The sequence below is a fragment of the Cucumis sativus genome, chromosome 7 (assembly GCF_000004075.3).
Source record: "Cucumis sativus cultivar 9930 chromosome 7, Cucumber_9930_V3, whole genome shotgun sequence".
Classification (NCBI taxonomy): domain Eukaryota; kingdom Viridiplantae; phylum Streptophyta; class Magnoliopsida; order Cucurbitales; family Cucurbitaceae; genus Cucumis; species Cucumis sativus.
Window position 1 is genome coordinate 21129627 of NC_026661.2, and position 22043 is coordinate 21151669.

General features: G+C 33.4%; 3 protein-coding genes and 1 non-coding gene across 5 annotated transcripts; all 4 read left to right on the forward strand.

Annotated features, from left to right (window-relative positions):
• The first annotated feature begins 2800 nt into the window (after positions 1–2800).
• On the forward strand, positions 2801–3406 carry LOC101217361 (dehydration-responsive element-binding protein 3). The gene has a single exon (XM_004141788.3). The coding sequence runs from the start codon at positions 2801–2803 to the stop codon at positions 3404–3406; it is 606 nt and encodes a 201-aa protein (XP_004141836.1).
• Positions 3407–5386: 1980 nt separating this feature from the next.
• Positions 5387–5459, forward strand: TRNAR-UCU. Its single transcript has one exon. It is a non-coding gene; the product is annotated as a tRNA-Arg (tRNA).
• Positions 5460–6248: 789 nt separating this feature from the next.
• Positions 6249–8424, forward strand: LOC101217121 (ankyrin repeat-containing protein NPR4). Its single transcript, XM_004141787.3, has 3 exons — positions 6249–6727; positions 6822–7237; positions 7322–8424. The coding sequence occupies exons 1-3, from the start codon at positions 6274–6276 to the stop codon at positions 8327–8329; spliced, it is 1878 nt and encodes a 625-aa protein (XP_004141835.1). The 5' UTR covers positions 6249–6273; the 3' UTR covers positions 8330–8424.
• Positions 8425–10236: 1812 nt separating this feature from the next.
• On the forward strand, positions 10237–20202 carry LOC101217431 (cycloartenol synthase). Of its 2 annotated transcripts, XM_004141706.3 has the most exons (18): positions 10255–10536; positions 10771–10956; positions 11116–11205; positions 11700–11894; positions 11974–12058; positions 12529–12695; positions 13831–14019; positions 14237–14350; positions 15749–15871; positions 15946–16068; positions 16576–16674; positions 17604–17660; positions 17746–17792; positions 17879–18022; positions 18263–18440; positions 19016–19096; positions 19227–19310; positions 19830–20202. In XM_004141706.3, the coding sequence occupies exons 1-18, from the start codon at positions 10315–10317 to the stop codon at positions 19941–19943; spliced, it is 2298 nt and encodes a 765-aa protein (XP_004141754.1). In that variant the 5' UTR covers positions 10255–10314; the 3' UTR covers positions 19944–20202. The 2 variants fall into 2 exon arrangements, with proteins under 2 accessions (XP_031744504.1, XP_004141754.1); XM_031888644.1 differs by lacking the exons at positions 19016–19096; positions 19227–19310; positions 19830–20202 and having other exon boundaries at positions 10237–10536; positions 17879–18040; positions 18263–18402.
• The last annotated feature ends 1841 nt before the right edge of the window (positions 20203–22043 follow it).

The window sequence follows — 22043 nt, forward strand, 5'->3', positions numbered from 1 at the left end:
AATCAAACTTCACTAACATATATATTAATTATAATCTATCTTAGTTTCGTTTATTGATCATCCTATTTCAATCCCAAACGTTTGCATATTTGACTTTAAAGCCAGTATAAAAGGATACAAGTAAAGGTGAATGTATTTAGTTAAGCTATATTCACTTTGAACTATAAATCTCATGTTAATTATACTATCGTAAATAAATCAATCTCATGTTAATTAATTTTAAACCAATCATAAATTGTCACGTCGTTCACATGAGATTTTGAAGAAATGTAATTCGTGGAATTGAACTTTGTATAATAATTGATATAACATATACAATATCTAATATTTACTCATTTTATGCTTTATCTCGAATATAAGTTAAAACTTAGAACTTCTTGATATTCGATTTTTAGGAAATTGTAGTTACAAGTTGATTTGAATTTCGATCTTTTGGAATCCAAGGAAAGTTTAATATTTCAAATTTTCAATTTTTGATCTCAATGCTGATACGAACTTGCACGTCTTAAAAATTTGTAGAAGTTTGAATCTTCAATTCTTCTTTCAATCTAGAATGTCCTTAAATAAGTGGCAAATGTCTCTATTTATATAGAAATTTGATGGACTTTCGTATCCAAAATTGGTAAGAAAACATCTATTGGATGCTATCATATTTAAATAACAACAACAAGAGAAAAGTTTAAGAAGTTTATGACCAACACCTCAAAACGTTTGCATCAATACGTTGATCTTCACTCTTTCTTGTTGGGCCTAGAGTGGCCCAATAAGGCACTTAGCCATTCAAATGGACCGATCTTAATTTTCACAAAATTATTTAATTATTCTCATTATTATTTTATTTCTTATAAAATTAATAGGCGAAAATTAGACTATAGGCAAAAACTGAATTATTTATTTAAGTTTGAAATATAATTTTCTATTATTATTATTATTATGTGATATCAATTTCAACCAAATTGACACATTTCTAATCAACAATAATTCTCTCCCAAAAAAAGAAAAAAAGTTAACAATAATTCAATATCATATATATTAATGATTAAATCCTTATAATTACTACTCTATGATACCAAAGACAGTGCAAATAAATATAAATCGTGTAAAATGATACAAATATATTTTTATTCTTATTTCTAAATCAATAATCAAAATCATATATATAATATTCTAAAAAAATCATATATATAATCAATATACATATTTTTCTTCATTTAAAAATGGAATACTATTTAATTTTTAACTATATTATTTACAAGATTCTCTTAGTTGTCTTTAGGCATTAGGGGTATATATCTTTTGACTAAAATCCATCATTATTTGTTTGAGATGATCTTGGTTCATTAATGATTTAACTTGTCATTTTTAGTCTCAATGATATTGATTGAAAAAAACACTACACTTAAATATATTAATGAATCAATTTGTACCCTTTTTTACAACGAGTGAGATTCCGAGTTTTGAACTTTAAAATTTTATAAGGAAAGTCGTACTTGTTAATTGTAGTTGAACATCAATTGATATAAAAATAACAAGTGAAAAAAGAAAACATATAGTTATTTGTTCGTGTAGAATTCTTTAGTAATCATGTGTTTCAATTAAAAATTTGTAACTTTGATTTATTAGTGACCAATTCAATTCCTTTTAAAATCGTTTAGTTTGGATAAGTATATGATCGTTTATTTTATATAATTTTTAAAAAGTATAGGCTCTATCCAAGAAGTTTGTGTATTTCGTTATCTGACTTCATTATGGCGTCAAGGGCACGGTATTTTTTATGCGCGCCACTTCGTGTACACATTGGGAATTCATTATCCGATACAGTTCTTCCAACTCATCTCTAAACAATCTTACATGCATCAAGAGATCCTTTTCCGACATTTTTTTAGTATATAAATACGTCGAAAGACCTACTATTTTTGGAGTGCATCTACTAAAACTTTTATATCACCATCATCACCCTCGTCATCTAACACTCATTCAACATACATAAGAGCTTCCTTCCCTACTACAACACCACATATGTTTTATTTGTCAGCAGTGAAAAAAAGTTTATAGACTACAATGGTATGATATGAGTACTACTTCCTCCATGTTATTTAAGGTCACGAGTTTCGACAACATAAAATTATTATTTATGAAATAAAAAAATACTAATTGAAATAAGTACTAGAAAAATTTTCATTAATCTACTATGCTACTTTGAGCAATGATCAATTGTACGACAATGATAACAACAATTCGACAAGGAAAAGTTGGAGAGTAATCGTGAGTATGATTGACCAAAAACCCAAGTCGACCAATCATACCAAATGAATGATATGGTCAGTGTCAGTTTGTGAAAAGTCCAAACTTATAACTTAAAAAAAAAATCAAAAGTTTATACCGACCAATCGATTTAAAATTTTACTAAACCGATTATAGTAAGTTAGGTAAAGGTTTGGTCCAAAAGTCGAATTCGATCATTAATGCTCACCCGTGTTGGAGAGAATAGGCATTAAAGGAAAAATTCTAATAAATATGTAATAGATAATTAATATAAGATCACTAAACTTTTCTTTTTCACTTAACCTAAAATGGTCACTCATCATTGTCCACTACTTAGTACTTAGTCACTCTATTCTTTGTTCAAATTTGAATTAAGAAAAGAAAATCCTTTTCGCAAAGAGCGGCCCCGAGAGGAAATTCCCTACAAAAGCCTTCACTCTCTCCTCTGCTTTCTCATATCCTTCATTGTTATACTTCAACAGAGCTTCATATAAAACAAATTCAAACCCACTCTCTCTCTCTCTCTTCATAAATTATGGCAAAACCAAAGAATTCAAATCCCCAGAACAAAACCACGTCCTCTCTTCCCACTACTCCGGCCAGCAAAAGACCAAGAGACTGCAACAAACACCCTGTTTTCCGAGGCGTACGGAAGCGGAGCTGGGGGAAATGGGTATCGGAAATCCGGCAACCCCGTAAGAATTCCCGAATTTGGCTCGGCACTTTTCCAACTCCGGAGATGGCGGCACGTGCTCACGATGCCGCCGCTTTATGCATCAAAGGCGACTCTGCCATCCTCAATTACCCTGAACTTGCTGACATTTTGCCTAGGCCGGCGTCGCTCATGCCGCAGGATGTTCAGGCTGCCGCCGCCAAAGCTGCAGCGATGGTCCATTTGAATTCCGCTGGATTGCCGTCCGAGGAGGAGGAGCTGAGTGAGATCGTCGAGTTGCCGAATATCGAAGACGATTTTTGTACTGAGTCGTTGAACGAGTTCAAATTGGTTACGGAGTCATGGGAATGGTGGGAGTCCGTGGCAATGCCGTTGGCGGCGGAATTCGGTTCCGGTTATTTTTCCGGCCAAACGACGGCGGAGGAAATTTGTTACCCGAGCAGTTTTTACGGCGTTCTTTGGGATTAATTATGTGCGGTAAATGTTATTAGTCAGTAATTATCGAAGGGTACTTAAATTTTACTTACACTTTTGTAAAAATATTATACCTTTCTTTCTTTATTTTGTTAGTGAGGAATAACTTTAATTAATAATTTGTAAGATGTAGAAAATGTATTGAAATTAAACACAATGATAATTTTGTTATTTGAATCTTCAATTTCCATTTCCAGGTTGTATGCTTTTGGAATTCAATAATTTCCAAAACAATGACTAGACAACTAATAATGTAAATCAATGTTTCCTAAAAGAAAAAAAACAAAATAGAAAAACTACCGAAAATTATGAAAATGATAAATAGACAAAATATTTATATTTTTCGATAAAATCAATTAAAGTGTAATAGTTTGTTTTTTACTATCCTATTGTGAAAAAAAAAATTTGTTAAAAGAAGAGTTATCAATAATTTATAATTTTCTTAATATATTTTGTTGAATTTATTCCTCGTTAGAGTATGACTTAAAAAGTAGCTTATGTAACTTTCATAGGGTCGTTTGGATGAAATTGGGGTGTGAATAATAAGAATCCGTATTCTTGCGTTTAAATTTACTTAACTTTTGTAGGTCGTTTAGTAATAATTTATGTTTTTTATTTTATAAAATTATGTTTGTTTTCTCTCCTTTCCTTGTAATGGTTCAAATTTTAAAAACAAAAACAAGTTTTTTAAAAATCACTATTTTGATTTGATTTTTCTAAAACACGGACAAAAGGTAGAAAACAAAACAAAAATTTTAAAAATGGAGTGCTTACAAGTCTAAATTTTCAAATTTTAATACTAATTGAGTATTAAACAAGCCTTAACCTTTCGTTAAAATTTAAAATATATTTGACTTTTTTTTAAATAGACATTTTCATATATAATAAAACGAAACAAAATATAACAAAATTTCATATATATCACATATAGACGCTAGAAGACACCTAGAATAAGAAGTGAGTTATTATACACATAGGTTATTATAGTTGAATAATAATAGTTATATTAAAGATGTAAGTTATTCTAATTTAACTTATAATAATATTAGTTTATGGTATAAATTATTTTAGTTTAAAAAGAAAATAGTAAACATTGTAGCAAACAATAAACGTCAAATAGTAAAACAGTAGCAAACGAAATGTTTTAAAATAATATTTACCCTAACTAAAAATAGTTATTATATTTATATATAATCCTAAATAGAATTTAAAAATTTGTTAATATTTTATAAATATTTTTAAAGAGTTAGAATATTTAGGATAATTGAAAAAAATCATAATGATGAAATAACAATGAATAAGTTATGATTAAAAGAGAGAGAGTGCACTAATCAAAACATAATTAAAAGAAACAATTATGATTACATCATTATTAAGCTAAGGATTATATTATATAGAAATATTTGTAAGAAAAAGAAAAGAAAAGAAAAGAAAAGAAAGTACCGTTGGGGTTGGGAGGAAGGGAAGGGATAGAGAAAACGAGTGGTGAAGATGGACGGAACGGGAATTGGGATTTTGTCAAATGTACCGTTAGTGGGACCCTTTCTCTTTACCCAATAAGAAAAGACAAAAAGGATAATTTGTACGAAAATTCTTATTTCTTCAATTTATTTAAAATGCCTATAAATGACTTTTTTTTTTTAAATGTTAAAAATTCCTAACGTTTTCGTTAAATTTAGTGGCATGACGTGGCACTATATTAATCTAATACCCTGTTTTCTCTTTTTTTTTTTTTCTTTTCATAGCCGGCTCGGTTTTAAAATTTTGACAAGACATTGATATTTTTGTTGACAATTCTATACATAACTTGTATATGTGTTACGATAGATATAAAAAGTAGTCTATATTTGATATTTTGCTATATTTATAAATATTATAACATATTTTGCTATTATCTTGAAAAGGAGAAATAAAAGGCTTCAAAATTAATAAATATAAAGGATTTATATTATAGTTTTGACAATGCAAACAAGAGCGCCCATGGCCTAATGGATAAGGCGTCTGACTTCTAATCAGGCGATTGTGGGTTCGAGTCCCACTGGGCGTGTTTTTTTAGTTAATTAATTTCTAGGGTGGGCTGATTTATTGACACACAAACAACCAAAATCCAAATATAGAATTATTAGATAATTAGCTTTAATTAACATTTAATTTTAGGTGTTAAATTTTTTGTAATAATATAAGAAAACAGTGCAACAACTATCAGATGATTATTGGTTTGTCCTAACTAGTTCGAGTTAAGGATTTGGGAAATGTAGAGTTAAACTTATGTTGACAGAAAATTTAATTAAAATTTGTGTTTTATTAACTTTTTATAGTGTGGCGTGAAGAATACATTGTGATACTAAGTTTTTTAATAAAGTGATCTCTATGTATTTTAAATAATTTGTTTGGGTATTAACTTGACCTAATACCCTCACTACTCCATCATATATGTTTAGTTTAATATTGGCAAAATAGATTTAAGTGTATATATAAAGTCCCCTTCTCGCCTTCGTAGTAAATTCCAACTCACAACCAAACAAAAATCATTTTGAGCAAAAGTCATTTAGTGTTTTATATTTCCAAAAACGTGGAGAAAACTTCTACAGAGGCAAGGTAGTGTAGTTTAGCATCCAAGTTTCAAGGAAAAAACCCATTTCTTTCACCAAAAAACAATTGAATTAAGACATGTATAGTGTGAAATCAAAATTAAGTGAAATGTCAATTGACCTTCTGCAAGTCAAGCATAAAGAACCATCCAAGAATGTAAGACTTATTGATGGATCATTACCAAACTTCCACACATATAAAAACCCCATTCCTCCCTCAATCCTCCTTCATCCGATCTTTTCTCGTCTACTTTTAGCTGATTCGTTAGTATGGATCAGAATCTCATTCAAGCGATCGAGACGAATGCAGGATTGTTGAACTTAGTGAAAGAGAATAAAGAAACGATCATATGGCAACGAACCGAGGAGGCTCTGGACACGGTGTTGCATCTCGTGTCGAGATTAGGGCATGTTGAGATGGCACAGGAAGTGGTGGAGTTATGTCCTGAGATGGTTGTGGCTGAGAACAAGAACATGGAAACACCATTTCATGAAGCTTGTCGATATGGTCATGTGAAGATTGTAAAAGTGCTTTTTGAAACCAATCATGAGGTTGTTTATAAACGGAATGTTGAGAATTTAAGTGGGTTTTTTGTTGCTTGTTCCAATGGTCATCTTGACGTGGTGAACTTTTTGCTGGTTGAAATTGGAATTTCAAGTTGTTTGGAAGAAAATGCTTCTGATCAAACTTGTATTCATGTTGCTGCCTCCAATGGACACACAGGTACATACAACTCACGTTTAAAACTAGTTCTTGCTATTATTTTACATGTTTTGAAACTTCCAATTTTTACTTTGTCAAAAACCATTTACAACAGATGTGGTAAGAGAGCTAGTAAATGCGAGTCCAAGAGTAGCAGAAATGGCAGATTTGAACGGAAACTTGGCGTTGCACATTGCTTGCAGCAAAGGGGTGAGAGAAATGGTATGGACATTACTACAACGAGATGCAAACATGGCGATGCATTACAACAAGAACGGGTACACGCCATTGCACTTAGCCACCATGAACGGGAAAGTTGCAGTTCTTGAAGATTTCTTGATGATGGCAGCTTCCGCGTTTTACCAATCGACCAAAGAAGGAGAAACCATCTTCCATCTCGTTGTTCGGTATGGTCGATACGATGCCTTTGTGTACTTGTTCCATCTCTGCAACGGAGGCAACCTCTTGCACTCTCGCGATCGTTACAGTAACACTCTGCTTCATCTTGCTATCGCTACACATCGATATCAGGTGATTAATATAATGTCTTAATTCATATATACAAAACCAAAACTTGAATGAGCCATCTTAAATATATATATGTATTGATTGCAGATAGCGGAGTATCTAATCAGAAAATCAGGGGTTGAGATAAATTCCCGAAACTACAGAGGCCAAACCGCCTTTGACATACTCGACCAAACCCAAGACACACCCGAAACTCGCCGACTCGAAGACCTTCTAATCAAATCGGGTGGCAGGAGAAACGCCGAAATTCTATCCCCTTCACAAGACAACACCACAGAAATATCCTCCACATATCGGACCAACGCCGCCGCATCTTCCTCCAGCCCCTCCCGGTGGAGTCACGTGGACGACAAAAGCCAAGAACTTCTCCCCCCAACAACCCCATTCCGATCGGTATCCAAACAATCGAATCCTAAAAAATCGACCCAAATTACAACAACCAACTACAACTCCTCCCCCGCGAAACGCCACCGTGTGAAAATCTACACGGAAGGCCTCCAGAACGCAAGAAACACAATCGTTTTAGTCTCGATTTTAATCGCAACCGTCACATTCGCCGCCGGGATAAACCCTCCCGGCGGAGTGAACCAACAACTTGACGAAAAAAGTAAGAAAAAACTCGGTCAATCCACGGTGGGCGACACGACAGCTTTCAAAATCTTCACCGTATGCAACGTCGTCGCTCTGTTCATTTCCTTAGCCCTTGTGATTGTTTTGATCAGCGTGATTCCGTTCCGGCGGAAGCCGCAGATTTTGGTGGTGACGGTGGCGCAGAAGGTGATGTGGGCGGCGGCGGCGTTTATGGCGACGGGGTACGTGGCGGCGGTATGGGTAGTGATCCCACACAATGAAGAGGAAGGAGAGAAAGGGAAATGGGTGGCAGTGGTGGTTGTGGCGGTGAGTGGGGGTATTTTGGGGATTGTGTTTATTGGGTTGAGTGTGATGTTAATTGAACACCATTTGCATAAATTGAAGAGGAGAAAAAGGATGAGAATTAGGGAAGGTAAAGAGGAATCCGCCACGAAAATGGAAGATGAAGAGAGTTTGAATTCTGACATTGAGCATTGTTGCGAGAGAGGATATCGCTCTTTCTAAACCTTCATGATCAATAATTTTCTTTTATTGGAGTAAATATAAATTTTGACTATCTTTTTGTTCCTAAATTTTACAATCAAAATTAACTTAACGAATTCATGTATCAATCATACAGAAAATGAGATTCATAGGCAAAACTAAATCAAAATAATAAATGATAGGAAGTTAGTAAAAAAAAATGGTTTGAATCTCATCCAACTGGATCAATCACTCTTTTACTTAGTCAGATTATGGAACCACATCTCATTAAGATTAACAATAAATACAATAAATGAAACTCACACCAAATGAAACTCACACAAGTACTTACAAAAGACAAGATTTTAGTTTAAATTGAAAACCAATAAATTTGTGGTTCAAATCTCCCCTCTCAATTCATACAAGAAAAAATACTATAATAAAATCCAAGTCTAGAAAACGTGTTCTTTTGATCAATTATCTTCACTTGAGGGTATCTGGAGACCCTTTATAGAAAATGTTTTGTAAAAGAGATAAATTTTTTTAAAGAGTTTTGGAAATGAGAATTATTGTAAAAACAAAATTGAAGAGAAAACTTTGAGAAAATGTTTTGAAAAGAGATTTGTAAACAAAATTCCAAGTGAAATATTCTGTAAAGAGCTTTTTAAGCTTTGCTTGACCGCTTGTGCCATGCCGCTCATTGCCTGGCACGCGGCCAACGCCGCCCTCCGCTCGAGAAAAAGTTCGGAACGAGAAATAGACAGAAGAATTTTGCAAAAACAAAACTGAAGAGAAAAGTCTGAAAAGTGTGTTTGAAAGAGATTTTGTAAGTTTTTTGAGAAATCCTTTTTTAAAAAAAGTTGTAAAGAAAAAGGTCTGCAAATAAGGAAAAAAAAGTTTTAGAGAATAATCTGTAAACAGAGTTTGAAAAGAAACACGAGCATTGTTTAGAAACTTTTTGCAAAAATAAAGAAAATTAAGAGAAACGTTTGAGAAAGAATTTTCGTTTATATTTAACAAAACAACAATAATCAAAGTATATATCCATATCGAATGCAGAAAAAATTTAGATAACGAAAAATATGAACGAAGCAGACAATCTGAGTGCAACCCATTGTATGCTCATCATCAAGAATTTTAGACAATTGAGTGCAACCCATAACCTAGAATGAACAGAAAACACATAACTTTGGCAATTAGTTTCTTCTGCCAAATTTGACTAGCAATCTAGATGAAACCCCCAACAATCTTTTAACTCAAATAAACTTGCAACTTCAACCTAACAATCGGTCTCTAATAAAGTAAAATGCAGCAAATGCCATAACACACATAATCCCAAGTAGCAGAGAAAGAAGAAAAGAGAAGAACAGGGTTGTTCCTTTGAACGAAAGTGAAAAAGACGAACACAATGAAAGGCCATGAAATTGACTCGATTGAAACCTTATTTTGATAAATATATATATAGTAGCCGTTGCCGGTGAGAGAGCTCTCCGTTTGAGTGAAGGCAGCTGGGTGGACTTGAAAAGCATAATAATGATAATAATAATTAATCAATTAAAGTTGATGGTTACGACGACTTGAAAAGTCTTTATCATAATTAACAATAATAATTAAATGGGTCGGTTCGGGTGTTCGTTCAAACCAGTCCGACCCGGATCGAAAAGAAGATTAATTATAATAATCATAAACAACTAAAAGGAAATGGGAATGAAAAAGAGAAGCATAACCAAGACAGTGAGCTTGTGGAGGTCGGCGGTGGCCGGAAAAAGCCTCTGCCATGGTTTCATTCAGAGAGAGAGAGAGAGGTTGAATAGAGATGGAAGTGAAGAAGAGAGGGATTAACATAAAAAAATAGGTTTAGGGTTACAGTGGACCGATGCGAACCGGTCCAGATCGGTTCGGGTCAATATAGTTTTGCTTAAAAACCGGCCGACGTGTTCATCAGTTGGCACAGTGGCTGGATTCTTGTTCATAAATACAAGACAGCAACAACTCCAAAACTCTCTATTCTTACAATTCAACCAAAAATGTGGAAGCTCAAAGTTGGGGCCGACACCGTACCTTCCGATCCTTCGAACGCCGAACGATGGCTCTCAACCCTGAACAACCACGTCGGCCGCCAAGTGTGGCATTTTCATCCCGAACTCGACTCACCGGAAGATCTTCAACAGATACAACAGGCTCGCCAGCACTTCTACGATCATAGATTCGAGAAGAAGCATAGTTCTGATATCCTCATGCGTATGCAGGTCCTTCAGCTTTCAAATTTCATCTTCACACTTCCTTGATCCATGCCCCCTTTTCCCTAATTTGCTCAGAAACCAAGTCTGCTACATCATTTTAATACTGAAAGTCACTAGTTATGGTGGTTTCCTAGTACAGGACTTCTAGAGGGTTTTGGGAATCTTTAGTGTTTATTATTGTTTTTAACTACATTTTGGATCAGGGGTTCTAGTTATAAATTTTTGATTTTTCAATTGCAGTTTGCCAAGGAGAATTCATCCTTTGTCAATTTACCGCAAATCAAAGTTAAAGATAAAGAAGACGTGGTAGAGGAGGCAGTAACGCAGACTCTAAGAAGGGCTATGAATTTTTATTCAACAATCCAGGCAGATGATGGTCACTGGCCTGGAGACTATGGCGGACCAATGTTTCTACTTCCTGGTTTGGTAAGAGAATTTTTATGAAGCAGCATTTGCAATGTATATAGCTTTATAGAATTTGGTTTAGTATGTCTATGTTTAGAGCTTCCGAGGAAACTGTATGATATAGCACTGTACTACTGCATTGTTAACCACGTAAAATGTTATGTTGGTTTACCATTACAGGTCATTACTCTTTCCATTACTGGCGCCTTGAATGCTGTCTTATCTACAGAACACCAACGTGAGATTTGCAGATATCTATACAATCATCAGGCAAGATTTTTTCTCTTTGTAAACCTTCTCGTGGCTTAAAATCTTAATGAGTACTTTTTCTGTTTAAATCAACCGCTATTTGTTTTTAACCACCATGGTTGGGATTAATAGCCAACAAGAGCCTATGTGAACGGTGGAGAGATTTGAGGGAGCGGGTTAAATTGATATTGGTCGCTTACATAAAATTTAATTTTTCACCATTTTTCTTGACGAGAATGTAGGAAGTAATTGCCCCAGCAAAATAGTTCAGGTGCAGGTCCGGAAATTCATAGATATCAAAAAGAAAAAAGGGAAAGGAATTGCCTGAAGTTTGTTTGTCCAACTTCTATTTTATGTTGATGATATTTTACTGCAAAAAGAAAAATTATTATGCCTTGTAGATTGCTTATTTTTTAGAGTTATGATGTAGAATCAACCAAACAGAACCAATATGAAGATCCATAGCATGTAGAAATGGGTTCCATAACTTAATTGGATGATTTATGTCAATGCAGAATAGAGATGGGGGTTGGGGTTTACATATTGAAGGCCCAAGCACAATGTTTGGTTCTGTGCTGAACTATGTTACTTTGAGATTGCTTGGCGAAGAAGCTGAAGATGGGCAGGGTGGTGTAGACAATGCACGGAAATGGATCTTGGATCACGGTGGTGCAACTGCAATTACTTCTTGGGGAAAAATGTGGCTTTCAGTATGGTGTCAAGTCTCTGATTCACTTATGATCTAAAATCAATAGTTGATGTAATTAATATAATGTTTGCTGATGATAGGTACTTGGAGTATATGAATGGGCTGGAAATAATCCACTCCCTCCAGAACTATGGCTCTTGCCTTATCTTCTCCCTTGTCATCCAGGTCAATCATCATTTTCTTTTGTTAATTAAACAGGATCAGTTTATTCAAGCAGAAATACATGTTCTTATTGAAATGGTGATTCAAAGGACATTGTTCCACCAACTCCCTTGCAAAATCCAAAAGCATTGCAGAATCTGTTGGATTGGAAAGATAACAGAAGTACCCCTTTTCACCAGCCTTATGAGCACGTCTTCTTTACATTAAAGACCTCATTTTCCTCTTAATTTGTTTAAATTAAGGCAAAAATTAGTGTACAATTAGAGTTTTATTCCTAAATATAATTTCCTTGTTGATTCTAATATTTTATTTACACGCGGATTGTCATATTCATCGTTTTATGTTTACCATTGGAGCATGAACTATTTAAGTCCCATTCTAATTGTCCCCCTTTTTTAGTCTTCTTGTCGATGTTTTTATAGTAATTTTATCACTTGTTCATGGCTGCTAATTCTTGTTGGTTTATCTAATAGGAAGGATGTGGTGTCATTGCCGAATGGTATACTTGCCCATGTGTTATCTGTATGGCAAGAGATTTGTTGGTCCTATAACGCCTATAATTAGATCTTTAAGGAAGGAACTTTATCTCGTCCCTTATCATGAAATTGATTGGAATGAGGCTCGCAATCAGTGTGCAAAGGTGGGTAAGGACATGGTTGAAGTTCTCTCTGAAGCTTCTTTTTTTTAAAAAAAATTCTCAACTTAGTCCTAGTAAAGGTTCAGGTCTGGGTTTTGGGAATATATATGTTTTGGTTCTTGGAAGATTTGCATATCAGTGGATCATTCTTCCGAATTTCAATTTCTTGACTCTAAATTATTGGAAAAAACAGTGTAGCCCTCCCAGGTATTACAATAAGGTCTGTGTACTGCACTCCAATTCAAGGTCGTATGTTGTACATTATCACAAAAGTGTGTTTTTGTAGGAATGTGACATTGTCTTAAAAAATAAAATAAAATAAAGCTTATTTGTGAATAGCCTGGAATGATGACCTTATCTGAACAAGATTTTTTCTACAAGTTGTTCAAGCTGGGATTTCTCTTTTCCTAGAGAAACGAAAGAAAGATTCTACAAGCGTTGTCAAAGAAGGCTTCTTGCAGAATTTGGAGAAACTTGCAATGTTATCCAATGAAAGAAAATGATGACAATGTCTCCTTTAAATAGATCCAAAGGGGAAGGACTTATTCACACCTAATTAACCATCCCTAACCTCATTAAATAGACCCAATATAGGATTAGGCGGATTGTCTCGTGAGATTAGTCGAGCTGCGCGTAAGCTGGCCCAGACACTCATGGATATAAAAAAAGGAGAAAATTAAATAGACCCAAAGAGGAAGAGCTTGTTCACACCTAAACTAAAAATAAAACGAAAGTTTATAAACTAAAAATAATAAAATACCATATCAATATAAATGCCTTGTAATTATATTTAGGAATTACCCTAAATGCCTTGTAAACTGGATGTTTTGTGCAAATAATTTAATGTATAGCAATCACTTACAATTGGCCTCATCCAATGGGTACTTTGGGGATGCTTTGTACGTGCAATTCTTTTCTCAATTTAATTCGTTATTCTCATATTCTTTAGTTGATTGATAAGATGATTACCTGGTGCAAAGTTTGGGATAAGATAACAATACTCATGCTCATTTGCAAATATTTAGGTGCATTGACAATAATGAACTACGCATGCATTCTGATTAAAAAAGTTGTTGCCAGTTTTCTATGAAGGATGCAGTTTTCTGATGGTCACAGTTTGTTTTGTCATTATTGTTAGGAAGACCTGTATTACCCACATCCGCTGGTTCAGGATGTTCTGTGGGCTTCGCTGCACCATGTCTATGAACCTCTTTTTATGCGTTGGCCTGCAAAAAGACTGAGGGAAAAGGCTCTGCGGACTGTAATGGAACATATCCACTATGAAGATGAAAATACTCGGTATATATGCATAGGGCCTGTCAACAAGGTATGCTTTAGGGACTATAAATTATGTCTTACAAGAAATAATAGACTCCTTTTTCAGATATCGAAAAGAAAATATGTATAGAAACAAATTGTGGCCATCTAGAAGGTCTCTTTAATGAAACAATTGTGTCAGTTCTTTTTTTCAGGTCTTCAACACCATCCGGATGGAATTCCTGGTTCTATCATTGTTTCCATGATTGTCTACTTCATTTGTGCAGGTATTAAACATGCTTTGTTGTTGGGTGGAGGATCCACATTCAGAGGCATTCAAATTGCATATCCCAAGAATTTATGACTATCTTTGGCTTGCTGAAGATGGGATGAAAATGCAGGTTCATAAACAATTTCAAATTTCCTCTCATTGACATTATAAATTCTATTTTCCCCTACTTTTTTCCCCTTTTATGAAAGTGCAGGGTCAGAGAATATGTGACATTATATATATGAATGATATAATGGGAATAAGAAAAAGACAGTCTTTCCTTTGCTCTATAGAAGAATGATTTCTCATGACGAAAGAAAGAAACATGTGGAAAGGAAAAGAACAAAAAATGCACAGGAAAAAAAAAACAAAGATTGCAATCAACTCTTTTAAAACTTGCAATACACCGTTTTTTCTTTCTTTTTTTAAGCTAGAAATACAAACTTTTCATTTGTAGTTCACAATATATCAAATTTCTACCAAGTGCCTAACAAGGCAATATAACCGAAAAATTAAATGTAACACGATATTAACAGATGGACGTGAGACTGTGAGATGATATAATATTAAATTATATGTTCACCCATAAGCTTAACATTTTGGGTCAACTGGTGATCTAACATGGTGCCAAAGCAGATTGTTCAAAGGTCTTGCTTTCAAACCCCTAAAATAGTATTTGTTCCCCAATTAATATTGATTTCAACTTGTTGGGTGTTCTACATATTTCAAGCCTATAAGTGAAGAATGAGGGGAGTGTTAGATGGTATAATATTAAATTTACCTTCATAAGCACAAGCTTTTAGGTTCATCAATAATTCAACAAATGCTACCAAAGTCTTTAGTTCTTCGACAATAGATAACAAAAGTGGCTTATTTCATGAAAACATGTCAAAATGAAGCAAAAAAGACAGGTTTCTTAAAAATTTTGAAGCTAGAGAAATCCTTGTTGTCATTTGTCAATTCTCAGAAAAAGTAGTTGTTCATCAAGCATGAACTCGGGATCGGACGAAGGGGAATAGGTTATATAAGGGAGAATGTGACTAGAATTTGTCTCTGTTTTCTTCCTATTGTTCAGACAATCCCAAGAATACTAGAAAGTTAGAAGAACATTGAAAAGGACAAAAACTATACATCATTCATGCAATAGGAAGTAGTCTCTCAGCAAATTAGTTCCATTATGGAAAGAATGAGCTGCTTGAGATATCTGAGCTTTCCTATTAAATTTTTCATCACCTAGCAACATTTGGAAATTCAGAAGATATAACTGGCTGTCTATGGAATCCGAATATATTGGAAGATAAACAATAATGAAAATACGAGATAAACCAAGTGTTCGAGGTACTTGAACCCTCCTAATCTTGAAATACTTTCAAGCCCTACATTACATTCCCAAAATATTGTTTACCTCCCTTCTGTCCTGCTCACTGTATTTATAACCAAGCTTCTCTAACAAACTATTTAACTAATTACTAATATACCCATAACATCCCTCTAATACCATTGCTATCACTATGTTTGTTTACTATAGGGTTACAATGGAAGTCAGTTATGGGATACTGCATTTGCTGTTCAAGCCATCATGTCAACTAAGCTTGTTGAAGAATATGGGACAACTATAAGAAAGGCGCACAAGTATATGAAAGACTCCCAGGTTCTTATTAAAAGAACCTATTATCTACTCCAAGTTTTCTTTGTTTTATAGGTGTTAAGTTTTCTACTTTGCAGGTCCTAGAAGATTGTCCTGGGGATTTGCAAAGTTGGTATCGTCATATTTCAAAAGGTGCATGGCCATTTTCAACCGCTGATCATGGATGGCCCATCTCTGACTGCACTGCTGAAGGTTTGAAGGTATTGGCTTGTTTTTATATATCAATTTTTAACATAGTTTAGATAGATAATACTTCTTCCCTGAAGGCAGGAGTTCATTTTTGCCTCCAACTCTTAACCTGATATTTTAAATTTATTTTTTATATTATTTGATAGCTTGAGATTCCATATGTTAATAGTACTTGTAGACCTTACATAGGGCAATTGTCAATTATGTGAATAGTAAAAGGTAAGAATTAGTTCAATCAAAATGATCTTATAATTTTCTCCCAAAAAAAGCTATGAAAGTTTATACATATATATTTTATATAAAAACATATTAGAGTGCGGAACTAAATGGGAAAGAATACTAATTTTTCATGAGATGGTTTCTCAAACCCACCTTTACTCATCAAGTAAAGAAGAATCAAACTTGATTGGGGCAAAAGAATTTCTGGCATTGCCTCACCTTTTACCATCCTGAACGATTATCAGACTTCACTGGCCATTGTTTGTTTCCGAAGTAATAAGATTTGTTTATTTTTGTAGGCTGTTCTTTTATTATCAAAACTTCCTTCAGAAATAGTAGGGAAGTCGGTTGATGAAGAACGGTTGTATGATGCTGTGAATGTCATTCTCTCCTTACAGGTAACTGTGGTTATTTTTATTATTATTTTAAAAGAACAACTTTTCATTGACAAAAAAAGAAAAAAAAAAAAGAAAAAACCCACGAGAATTGGATGCTACCTAAAAGGAAGGAGTCCAATCAAGCAAGATAAACTAAGTGAATAATTACAAAAAAAATCTTTCTAACTAAAACGCACAAATAAACATGGTACCTAAGCAGGGACAACATATCAAAAGGATTAAGCTTCTTCCTGTCAAAGGAGAGAGGAGAGAGAAATATTTCTGTTGACTGAAAACACATGTTAAGCAAGCTGAACCCATCATGAACCTAGGGTTTCTTTCCTGTCAGCCATAACTTATGCCAATAAGCGTGTGCTCAGATGCCAATTGATGAAGCTCTTTCGTAGACAGTTCTTATCTCACAAAATCTTTAACCCTTGTGGCTTACAATGGTTTGTGTAAAACCTACTTTTAGGTCGGTGCAAGCTCTCTTTTAGATGTTAACAACAGATGCCAATTACAGAAAACAACTAACTAAACAAACAAATAGTGTGAATGTCCTCTGTGCCTACTTCAACTTCTCTTGTGGTAGCATTTCCCTTCAAAATAATAATAACAATAATAGTAGTAATAATAAAATGAATAAATAAATAATCGTGTGGTAGATGGTCACTGAGTCTCGACCTTCAGTGTCTCCCCTGAATTATGAGGTACTGATTCAAATAAACAAGGTTTACGGCTTTATGTTTTTTTTAGTAATACAGAAGTGTTTATTGGAAGTGGATGCTGAGGTATGATATATATCATATCCTCAATCCTTTTAATCTAAAGATATACTGAATATTTTAGGCTTCTTTCAATCTAATAATGAACATACTCTAAGTTTTTTTTCTCTAAATCCAAGTTCATTAGTCCTAGCCTTCCTTTAATCCAAATTTATTAGCTTGCAGAATACTGATGGTGGTTTTGCCACTTATGAACTCACCAGATCATACCGGTGGCTGGAGGTAAATACAGTTAATCCTTAAGCACATTATTTTCTCACCCTCTTATTGTAGCATGGGTTATTTATTATTTGCGTTTAATTTTCAGCTGATGAACCCTGCTGAAACTTTTGGTGATATTGTCATTGACTACCCGTAAGATTTTTAAATGCTCACGTCCATTGATTTAGTCTTTTGTTGTATATATCTTGGAATTGATGTTGGGTCGGTTGAATACATAGATATGTTGAGTGTACGTCAGCAGCAATTCAAGCACTTGCAGCGTTCCGGAAATTATATCCAGGTCATAGAAGCAATGAAATTAGTAATTGTATTGCTAAAGCTGCTGATTTCATTGAAAGCATACAAGCAACCGATGGATCTTGGTTCGTTTCGATTTCATAGTTATGTTTTTAAACTTTAATTTTTTTAACTTGATACATTTGCTCCCATTATTCTACCATTCTTTTGCTCTATGAAAGTAGGATTTTAATCTTAAAAGAAGTATTTACTCCCTTTGAGACCATTCTACTAGAATATTATTGTTCAGTGCTACTATACTTATATACTGAGCGGTCTATACTAATATTTTATGCATGAATATTGTCGATTTACATACATGATAGGTATGGATCTTGGGGAGTCTGCTTCACCTATGGTGGTTGGTTTGGGATAAAGGGTCTGGTTGCTGCTGGAAGGAGATACGAAAACAGTTCTAGTCTTCGTAAAGCTTGCGACTTTCTGTTGTCTAAGGAACTTCCTGCTGGCGGCTGGGGAGAAAGTTATCTTTCCTGCCAAGATAAGGTTGTATGAAATTTCTCTTTCTCGGGAATATGATGATGCTGAGTGATGCTGCTTTTTTTCACCTTCCTTATTTCTGCTCATTTAATTTTATTAATTTCAGAGGATCGACATTCATTCTCTTCATTTTTTCAAGAGGGGGATTTACTTGATCAAAATCACCCATTACCTTTTTTTTTCTTAACAAATTCAAACTTTGAGCTGATTTTATGTCACAAGTCATCGCCAAGGTTTCCGAGTGGAGTGACATTTGGAAACTTGGACTACTTTTCATGTTTTGAGTTATGATAGCCCACTAATTTTGCTGGATCACAAGATGGCAGGTTTTCCTTTTTTATGCAACAAAATGGTTTGTACTTGCCAAATGAAGAATAACTCCATTGACGTATGACAGTGTAGTAGTCGCCTGAATTTTGTGGTTTGAATTCCCCTACCCCAATTGAACTAAAAATGGTTTGTACATGTTGGATCTGACTATCCAATGACTTCCTCATGATGACTTGTATTATGATGTTTCTTGGATGGAACATAAGTATTATGTTATCCTGTTTCACGAAATCTCATTATCATTTGAACAGGTATACACAAATATCAAAGACGATAGATCACATCTTGTCAATACTGCTTGGGCTATGTTATCCCTTATCGATGCTGGTCAGGTATTAAATATTGTTTTATAAGCGCTAAAACTATTAACGAATTTATCAAATTAAGCACGTTAGGCATAGTTTGGTAGTTCCTAAGATGTTCTTCTGATGTTAACGATTACAATTTTTCTCACGTGATTAGGCTGAAAGAGATCCAACACCATTACACCGTGCAGCAAGGATACTAATCAATTCTCAAATGGAAGATGGAGATTTTCCTCAAGAGGTAACTGGACTTTACTCGTTCGGTTAAATTTCATGACTTTAAGCTTACCAATGTATCCATTAATTGATTGGAAGTTGATTATTGAATTTGTCTTCGCCATGACATTGACGCGATAGAATATAGTTTTAGAGAAAATATCAATTTATACCTCTAAACTTTAAAAATTGTATCAATTTACACCATAAGATTCACATTCTCCACTATCTTCTGCTCAAGAGAATGTAGTGTGAAATTCACACACAATTGCATTATTTTAAATAAAATGAATAAAATTAGATTCTTATTCATCATTCCTTTTGAGAATCATCCATGCACTTTGCAAAACTAACATTTTAGAGTTTAATTGACTTAAACTATAAGCTATCAAATATCGGTTTCACATTGATGCACTCGCAAAACTTAAGATATAAATCGATATTTGTCCTCTATTTTACGAAAGAATTTAAGCCGAGACATTCTCTAAAATTACTGCTGCCACATGTCTCTGTTAATTTATAGTTTTATTTTGTCTTTGTACAGGATATCATGGGAGTTTTTAACAAGAATTGCATGATTAGTTATTCAGCTTACCGCAACATTTTCCCTATATGGGCTCTTGGAGCATATCGCTGCCGGGTACTACAAGCTTCTTAAAAAAACGACTGTTTTACTGCCACTGTGAGTCACAATAAGTACTTCTTTTAGATTTCTGCAGATGCTTGTGCTTTCCTAGGGCTCCTCTAAATTCAATCACATTAATAAATTCTCCTTTTTCTTACTTTGATCAATTTGATACATCCTTAGGTGATATATTACGGTAATGTTATTTTTAAAGGCTAATGATGCATCGAACAATAAGTGGAAATGATTAGAAATTTTTTAATAAAATTATGTGTTTAGTCTCTTTATTTTCTCAATATTGTCAACTTTTTCAAACATGAATAGTTTCTCGAACTTTCAATTTTTCTTTTCTATCTATTAGGTCTGAAATTTCCATTGCGTAATATTAGACAAAATACTATTTCATATATGTTCCACGCAAAGTTTAGGAATCTATTAGATGTGTTTTGTAGAAAGTTTTTAAAGTTATGAATCTTCTAGACATAAACATGAAAGTTCACATTTAAGGTATTATTCAAGCATGTATATTCGATAAGATTGCATCAATTTCTTTTAAAATAGACTATTAATGATCGGTCATAATTGTTTAGATCTTCGAAATTTTATCTAAGTAAGTTTCTTTGTTTTGTTATACTTCGTTCGTATGTTTTTAAAAACCAATCCGAAAACTCTTTTAGTAAAGTAGAAAAAACTAAATGTGTTCTAGGAATTTAAAACGATTAAATTTAGATCCACATGTTATGGATGAATTAAAAAGAGCATGAGTTGCTTTTCATCTACGCAGTGGACATGGAGGTCAAATTTCATTTGAGTTTGGTGTATTTTTATCAAACCCTGAACTTGAAGTGTTTGTGAAAAAGTTGATAATTTTGAACAATTGTTTAAAAAGTGTTTTGCTTTGACGGATGGATTTAGAGTTTTCGAAAAGTAGATGAATTAGATTCGTAAGACAATTTGTTCATCAAGATATTTTGATGATACATGTCAAAGCATGACGGTATTAACTTTTCAAGAACTCGTCAATACTATAGGCTTAAATGATACCCTATTAATTATTATATCATTTAATTATAACAAAAATAGCGACAAGTTCTCACAAATGTGAATATTCTACTATTTTTTAAAAACATTACAAGTATACTAATACTACGACTATTAAATTAATTAAAAGTTTTCACGTGACATATAGGAGTGGTAAAAAATAGCAAATTTTAGATTCTATCAATAACAAACATTTGATACCCAGTGATATTCTTTTATCACTAAATCAAATTAAATTTTTTTGCTATAGCTTGTAATATCTTAATTTATTTTGCTATTTTTAAAAATACTTTGTGAAAAACAAAGAGCATGAAATTTGGGTGCAACCTAAAATGCATCTAAGTAATTTCTTTTACGAAATAAGTCGTAGACTTTTAGTTCTAACGAAAGCGTTTGCAAATTGATATACAATAAATGTTACTCAATTGTATTAAAGTTAAATAAGTAATAAATATTTGTGAGCCTGAGGTGAGAAGTCGTTGTTAGGGGTAGGTGAGGAAGTCCATGCCACGAAATTCAAAGGTGACATTTGTATTTTGTAATATACAAAACAAACACATTCAACTCCCTAACCAAACGTTACCCCTACTTTCTTTTTAAATTTTGATAAAAACAAAACAAAACAAAGAGATTATAAAATTTGAAAATATTTAGTGTTAAATTGAAAGTTTCATTTCACTTACTATAAACCCTTTTAAAATTTAGATCTCATAAATACAAACAAAAATATTTCACCCCATATATACACACACTTGTAATTTAACCTCACGATGCATGTATTTCCACAACCATATCATTTAAAATTATTTGTAAACTTTATTACAAGTAATTTAGCCCTTAAACTTTCAAGTTTATATCTATCCAACTACTAAAATCTAATTCTTAAACTCTCAATCGATCTTATACTATATTTCTTAATTTTTAATTTTAATTCATAGGTCAGCCATAAAATAATTGAAAGTTAAAAATTGTAAATTAGTCTATAAGGCATAAAATTAAGAGACTCTCACAAAAATAGCAAAAGAAGGTCCGTGTCTCGTTCCATTTTTAAATTACAAAAATAACAAATTTAGTTCCATTTTTAAATTACAA

What these genes read in the sequence shown, in the direction of transcription:
- LOC101217361 (XM_004141788.3), top strand. Translation starts at nt 2,801, where the DNA reads ATGGCAAAACCAAAGAATTCAAATCCCCAGAACAAAACCACGTCCTCT.
- LOC101217121 (XM_004141787.3), top strand. Translation starts at nt 6,274, where the DNA reads ATGGATCAGAATCTCATTCAAGCGATCGAGACGAATGCAGGATTGTTG. An exon ending in TGCCTCCAATGGACACACAG is followed by an intron (nt 6,728 to 6,821) that starts GTACATACAACT and finishes CATTTACAACAG; the next exon opens with ATGTGGTAAGAGAGCTAGTA. An exon ending in TCGCTACACATCGATATCAG is followed by an intron (nt 7,238 to 7,321) that starts GTGATTAATATA and finishes TATTGATTGCAG; the next exon opens with ATAGCGGAGTATCTAATCAG.
- LOC101217431 (XM_004141706.3), top strand. Translation starts at nt 10,315, where the DNA reads ATGTGGAAGCTCAAAGTTGGGGCCGACACCGTACCTTCCGATCCTTCG. An exon ending in AGTATATGAAAGACTCCCAG is followed by an intron (nt 15,872 to 15,945) that starts GTTCTTATTAAA and finishes TCTACTTTGCAG; the next exon opens with GTCCTAGAAGATTGTCCTGG. An exon ending in ATCTTTCCTGCCAAGATAAG is followed by an intron (nt 18,441 to 19,015) that starts GTTGTATGAAAT and finishes TCATTTGAACAG; the next exon opens with GTATACACAAATATCAAAGA.